The sequence below is a fragment of the Saccostrea cucullata genome, unplaced genomic scaffold, assembly GCF_032062105.1.
Source record: "Saccostrea cucullata isolate Sc308-1 unplaced genomic scaffold, CSIRO_AGI_Scuc_v1 ctg13683, whole genome shotgun sequence".
Classification (NCBI taxonomy): Eukaryota; Metazoa; Mollusca; class Bivalvia; order Ostreida; family Ostreidae; genus Saccostrea; species Saccostrea cuccullata.
In genome coordinates this window covers 466-7,970 of record NW_026928815.1, presented here as the reverse complement: position 1 = coordinate 7,970, position 7,505 = coordinate 466, and the positions used below count along the sequence as shown (strand labels likewise).

Genomic DNA, 7,505 nt, shown 5'->3' with positions numbered 1-7,505 from the left:
ACAAAGTAAGAAAAACAGAAATCTTTTATCAACATATTATCAAAATGTGTTGTAAAGCATGTGCATGAATTTGCTATTATAATTTTATATACCCTACTACTTATGAGGCTTGTTCCAAAATTTGATCACTTACTTGTTCCATAAAAAAAAATTCAGAATTAATATAAATGCATTTAATCAAAAGTCTTTGTTGTAATGCTCACTCCTCCATGGCACCTGATCCCACCTCTGGTGTTTCGGGGGTCCGTGTTTGCTCTGCTCTTATTTGGTATTGTTTTATGGACTTTGAGACTGAATACTGTTCGTTATCTCCATATCCTTCTTGTAACAAACACAAATGGAATTGCTTGAAATAAACAAAATAAAATATGTTTGAATATATGTAGGATCTCACATGATTTGTAGTTGGATATAATTTTTATCATACGAGTTGTGTGTTTTATATCCCCCGAGCCTTGGCGAGGGGATATAAAACACACAACTCGTATGATAAAAATTATATCCAACTACAAATCATGTGAGATTCTTTTTATCCCATGTTTTATACACCACAATCAATGTTTAACACTGTTTTATATAGGACTCTACTTTATTTAACTTCATCACTCTAGCGCATTACCCATTGTGACGTCACAACTGTGGGATAAGAAAACGAAAGCATATGAGCTATTATATCAACGGGATAAAGGGTTAAACATGGAATAATAAATAAATATACACTGCTCTCCTTGATTAACTAATATTATCTTTTTAGTGCAATTTTCCTTAACCTTTAAAATAGTAGGTACATTGCAAAGAAAAATAACATGAACTGGATTCCGTATTTCAGCAAGTGCACTCTCACCTTCGACATTTATTTTCACTTACAATGGCTAGTGATTCAACAGCCCGAGATTTAGAGAAAGTTGTGAGAGACGGCTTGAGCACGCTCGTGTTGGCTTTTGGAAACAAAACTGGAATTATTGATGAATTTATTAAAAAACATCCCTGCACTGCAGAAGAACTTAGTCAGAAGACAGGTAAAAAGTTAAGGTAGGTCTTATTATTGTATTTGTTACGAAAAAAAACATTCCATGTTCATTGCAAATTTAAAAACATGGACTTTTTTTATTTTTTTAACAAGACCAGTGCAGATTAAGAAACAGAAATGCTTTAATCTTGAGTTTTATTATTTATGCTTAATATTCTTAGATAAACTTTTATTAACTTGACAGTTGTTTCTATTCATACCTTCTCTTTTTCAAATATTTGATAAAAAGGTTAAAATAACGGTTAGTGATCGATCAAAAAAAACCTTTCACGGTAGCCTAGTGGTAGAGTGTTCGATTCGTCATCAGACACGTAGCATCGATTTTGAAAGTGGGGGGGGGCAACATCAGAAATTTTTTTTCTTACCTGAAAAAGTTGACAAGCAAAAAAAAAGAAAGAAAGAAAGAAAAGGGAAATTGCCCAAAGTCGAAAATCCTATTTCGTTGGGGGGGGGGGGGGGGGGTTCTTTTTTCACTATCAATTCCTTTCAATATCCATTTTTTAAGCTTACAATATCAGATTTCCTTCATATTACTTTACTTTAGTTTAAAGTTGGGGGGACCAGCCTTTCAATAAACATATTCAATAGTAAAAGTATTGTTGGCAAAAAAAGTTTATCGGTGGAGTTGTGAATATTTAACAATATACAATGGACGTAATGTATGCTAAATACGGCATAGATACATGTAATACCGATATAAATTTCACAATATATATTTATGAAAACTTTAAACGTCAATGAAATGCAAGTGAACAAGTAGATAGCCTTGAAAAAATACTTCTTATGCTATATTTTCTCAGATACGCCACATCGCGCCACATGATATACTAAAACAGATTAATTGCTATCAATGACGACATGCTTACTGAATGACGTTATGTATTTTGGAGGTCCGTGTTTGCTCTGCCCTTATTTTGCAATGTTTTATGGGTTTTTGATCTTCAATACGTTCGTTATCTCCATGTATTTGTTTTGAATAACTCATGTGAATACACAATGAAGGAAAACTTTTGCAAAGGAAGAATATTTGATTTAGTGCAAAATGTTTCGCTTTTATAGGTATATACAGGAATGGTTAGGTTGTCTTGTTTCAACAGGAATCGTCAAGATTTACGAGGATGGCAAATATTCACTTCCGTATGAGAATTCTATGGTAAAGGAATGTTGTAACATCGCTGCAGCACTTCCGGTTCTGAGTGATATGTTCCCTCGTCTAGAGAAAGTTTTACCTGAGGACGGACCTCGCGGTATGATTCTCTTTATGATAGGTGTCTAATCGCTCATAAACGATGGCATTCATGTTATTTTGAATGATTTTTAAACTTGTTTTTGTTGGCTAAACTATTTGAAAAAAAAATAGTTTAGCTTCGATTGTGCACTTAAAAGTTACTATGAACTGTTATAAGTAAACGAAAGGCCAAGCTTCTCATCCGTTTATAAAAATGTAAATGTATTATGATTCTGTAGCCATTGACTCCGCTATCTCTTAAGAGATCTAATTCAATTAAGGGGGCTGACTGTGGTTTCCATTGCGTAATATTTTGCGCATCATAGTAAAATGAAGCGTATTTACTGTTATAAAGCAACTTTTTTTCGCTTATATATTAAGAATTAACAAGATTAAGAAAACGTAGGTATAAAAATGTAATTACAATTTTATATAACTGATTTTTGAACCGATTTTCCAAGTCATACGTAGGTTGACGTCGTAACAGTGTGTTTTTGACGTTATGATATACTGAATCTCTTAAAGAAAGGGGTAATAAAAATGTTATTTAACAAAAAATAATGAATATACGCTCTTCAAATTTAAAATATAGACAGTTGATAATGTCTCCATCATTTTTTTAACGGTTTCATTTAAATCCCTTGTGCCCGTCATATTTTGTAGTATTCTAATAAAACAGGAAAATTCGTTCAGTTTTGGTACTTTGAGACGCCCCCTCTGGTAACAAGACGGTCAATTTTGTGTTTCTTACATATTTTGTATAATATAGTATTACTCATCAAATATTTAAGGAATGAAGCTTATTTCAATGTTATCCATAACTTGACGCTTTATAAACCGCGAAGCGGTTTATAAGAAAGCGTAAACTGCCCCAAGTTTTGTTATATCGGATAACATAAGTTGAAATAAGCTTCATTCCTTATAATTTAATTTTAATTTAATTTCAGGGTAGACAATAAGACAATATTCCTCCCGAAAAACTCTTAAAATTAAGCGTTATTTTAAAATTAACATCAAGCGGAGTAATACGTTTTTGATAACTCATTGTGACGTAGGCAAGTTATGTTATACAAAATGGATAAACCCGTTTAACCAATCAAATCAACTAAAATTAAATTATTATAGTTTGAACAAAAAGTCTAATGTGGTATTTGTATGATTTGCTTTAAAGTGCTATAAATGGGCATTTTCCTATATAATCCTAGAGTAAATGTACCTGTATTTTGAGACGGTCCCACAAAAATACCTGGACGGTAGATTTCCTCCAAACTTTGCATGTACACTAAAGTTAAGGTATACAACCCCTAACAGGAACAAATTGAATGAAATTGAAAACATAACAGATATGTAAGCATTAAACACTCAGTTTATTTAGACATACTTCCCATTTATTGCTATTAGTATGTAGAGTGGGATGTGTCCTAATTCATGAGAGAGATCTCCCCTTTTTAATTAATAAAAAAAATCAATTAAAAAAATTTAGACAGTAATAAATTTGTTTTCAATTGTTATTCTATTTTTAATGTTTCAATGCATCTTTCCACAGCAGGATTTATTGATATTCAAATTATTTGAATTTTTATTTTGAAAAAAAAAAGCTTTTCCCCAAAGACTTCAATGCAATCTTTGTTAATTGACTACTGCTTCATTAACAAAAAATTTGAAAATTTCTCGCGGGCAATCCTTTTCCACTATTAAATGCTTTAAAAGATATCAGAGTATTTTGTACTTGACGTATATTTAAGGGTAGGGAATTTGGTCCCATTAGGGATGGAAATCCTTAATGTAAGTCATATATGGTATAAAAATGAAGAGATTCGCTATTGTAGTTTTCACACAAAAACCTCCCCCCATTAATTTAATTCTACATTAGAATGTATTGATATACATTAATAAACATTCTTTTATTCATTGAAGGTTATGGCTACTATGACCCTTTTCTCAAATGGTGGGGTACATATCACAATCCAGAAGTTACGTGGATTCACGACCAACTGATCCCTATACTTGATTTTAAATCAGGTAATTATTAACAAAATAAAATAATTAATTACAAAATGCATAAATCAAGAAATAAAGAAAGGATTTAGTGTAATTATTTGGCTTTTTTGATACATCAGGCACTCAATTTACGCTGCTGGATCTTGGATGTGGTTATGGAAGGCTAACTAGAGAGATAGCGAGATTGTACCCTGACAGTACTATCATTGGAATTGATATGGATCAAGTCTCCATAGATCACGCCAACAAAGAACTGGAAAAAAGCGACCAGAAAAACCTCCAGTTTCTGTGTATGAAAGGAGGACATCTTCCAAAGGATTGGTCGGCAAAGTTTGATTTTGTCATTTTAGTTGATCTTCTTCGCGACTCATACGAAGTAGACGACATCTTAGAGGAAACAAAGAGAGTCCTTAAACCAGATGGGCACGGCGCGGCATACGATCCCCCCGTATCTTCATACCACAAGAAGCTAGTTGACAACAAGGCAGCCCAGTTCTTTCTGCCCCTGAGCCTATTTTCCTGCCTACCTATGAGTTCCTCCGGTCCTTCAGGAGGAGGTCTGGGTGTGGGGTGGGGCTACGAACGAAGGAAGGAAAAGGTGGAGGAACATGGATTCAAACTGATTCCATTTGGCGGAAAGGACGTGAATACGATTCAGGAGTGCATTGCCTTCCAGAAATAGAAGAAACACAAATATAATGCAAGATGAATGCATCCGAGTGAAAACAAAGCGACCACTGAACTTTTTTTTCCCCATTTTTTATGTTTTTCGCGCCCTCATAATAGAACATGATAAAAATTTGTAAACTAGTCAGTGTTTACTAAATATATGGGAATTCTTTTTCTCTTTGCTTTAACTTTGATTAGCCACAACTAGTTTGAAGTTTAGGTAACAAATTAAACATAATATCATCATGTACAACGCAACCACCAGTAACCTCTCTACAAATATCAGTCACTGTGTGACAATTCTTTTTTTTTCCGAGAAAGAGGGTCTTATTTTAAATGATGAAATTGAGTTATAAATATGGATTGGCCAAGTGATTATCTTAAATTATAGTATGCGTGCAGATATATAAATAAAGACATGATAAATGAATAAAATAAATCCAACAATGCATAAAATTTAAATCATAAACCAAATTACTGATGCATCATATCTTGATGTTATGCACGTAATTAACGTTCTTTTTGCATTATTAATTATAAGTTCCATTTCATCTGTCATTTCAATTCTTGACAAAGAATCGGATGATGAATGAAGATATCGAACAGTAATCAGGCAAGCTTAAAAAGACAAATCTGTACCCCAAGAGTCCATTGAAATTATACAAACTAGGAGCAGAGTACACATATAATAATCTTTAAAGAACATTAAGATGTGGAATCGGATGCCATGGAAGATTAAACATCAATTCCCTATTATGTTGAACCTCTCGTTGCGACTTCCAAGTGAAATTAAAGAATTAAAAAATATCGTGTTTTTATTATTTTCAAATTAGAGAAATTGACTGACATTTGCAAGTACTGCACTTCTTTTTACATTTTCTCATCACAGGACAGAAATATTATTCTTTGCACCGAGAGTCAATTATACCTCTCTTTGGATAAACAATGAGCTAATTAAAACAAACATCTCATTTACTTTACGTTAGGGTTCAGTTTCCGAAATCTTTTTTTTTTTTTTTTTACTAAAAACACTCCCTTGGTAAATAAATATATCTCAAGAAAGGCACAAATCACATGTTCTTTTAGCTAAAAAAAAAGAGTTGAAAATTCTTTCATCTTGTATTATTATGAAATACAACGACTTTTAAGTATTGAAGAGGATATTCAGATTACTATACGACTGGGTGTTGGTTGTTTATTGAACGTCAAATTAAGTAGGTCATATCCTCTAATAAACAGAAAATTACTGCACTGTTTATCTGACAATCAAAGGGAAAATTAGGAATGCTTGTGTTACATAAAACATTTAACTACATATAGTTATAGAACAAATACAACTTAAGAGCAGTATAAATGATGCTCATAAATATCACCAAAATTAGCAATAAATATGATGAAAGCTCTATCAATAAAAAAAAAATCGAATCATTGCCGAGATAGAAAGGCAAAAACTCGTTTTTTATGTCTTGAAATATTAATAAAAGTATCATTCAAAACGAACGGAAAAGAGCAAAAATACAAAATAGTGTCATTATTTTTCTATTCAAGAAGTAAAGAAATTAATTGAGAAGCCATAAAACAGTTTATTAATTCATAAAAGTTCATTTCCTTCTATTGAAAACAACCAAGACAATTCATTGAATGAAAGTCGATATCATTTTAGAACACTGTTAATACTTAAAATAACTGCTAGTAATCTAAGAAAAATACATGTATTGAGTCAAAACTTTTTTCAAAACGCTTTTGCTCTCTGTTATTTTTGGGTTGCTTTAGGGAATATTTTGTCGAAATTAGACAGAATGACATTCCCAACACATGCTTTAAGCTGCATGATACACTCAGCATAAAAATATACATGTATACACTCAGCATAAAATAGATACCTTTTGTAATAGTAATAAGATTTAATGTTCTTACATTTAAGGAGAATTTTTCATTGAATCATTAGAATAGAATGACAATTAAAAACAATTTTTTTACAAGATAAAATTTTTATACCCCCCCTGCTTGTATAGTAATCAGTATGTCCGTCCGTCCGTCTGTCTGTTACGCTTTGGGCTACCCATCTCTTATCCGCAACTCCTCTTATACCACTGACTGAAATTTAATGAAACTTTCACATAATCTTTATCACATATTGCCATTGTGCACCTCCTATTTTACTATTTGATGCGACGCACATGTTGGGTTTCCCAGCCACAGCAAAACATGGACTTTGTGATTATAACCATATGGGAAGCGGGGGGGGGGTGTGTTATTATTTAGAGAGCTCATTGCTCACAATACTTCTAGTTTAAATTAATTTTTTTATTAATTAAAAATAAAGGAAGATATTACTTTTAACAAAATTCAAGGTCATAAATTAGTACACATCCTACTCTTACATGCTAATAGTGATCAATGGGAATTATGTCTAAATAAACTGAGTATTAAAACACCTACATATCTGTTATGTATTAAATTTCATTGAATCTGTCGCTATTAAGGACTGAATACCTTAAAATACACTAAGTTAGATTAGATTAGAAAAACCTGCATGCTATGTAAACTGACTAACAAGCAAAATAACAAATGTCT

General features: G+C 32.1%; 1 protein-coding gene across 1 annotated transcript; it reads left to right on the top strand.

The window, feature by feature from the left end:
- Positions 1-868: 868 nt before the first annotated feature.
- LOC134278783 (uncharacterized) lies at positions 869-5,104 on the top strand. Its single transcript, XM_062761067.1, has 4 exons — positions 869-1,032; positions 2,090-2,277; positions 4,176-4,280; positions 4,379-5,104. Exons 1-4 carry the CDS (start codon positions 869-871, stop codon positions 4,939-4,941), a joined length of 1,020 nt encoding a protein of 339 aa, XP_062617051.1. The 3' UTR covers positions 4,942-5,104.
- The last annotated feature ends 2,401 nt before the right edge of the window (positions 5,105-7,505 follow it).

Excerpts from the sequence above, each read along its gene's own strand:
- LOC134278783 (XM_062761067.1), top strand. The coding sequence starts at position 869 with ATGGCTAGTGATTCAACAGCCCGAGATTTAGAGAAAGTTGTGAGAGAC. Across the intron at positions 1,033-2,089 it reads AAGACAGGTAAAAAGTTAAG|GTATATACAGGAATGGTTAG; the intron begins GTAGGTCTTATT and ends TCGCTTTTATAG. Across the intron at positions 4,281-4,378 it reads TATACTTGATTTTAAATCAG|GCACTCAATTTACGCTGCTG; the intron begins GTAATTATTAAC and ends TTGATACATCAG.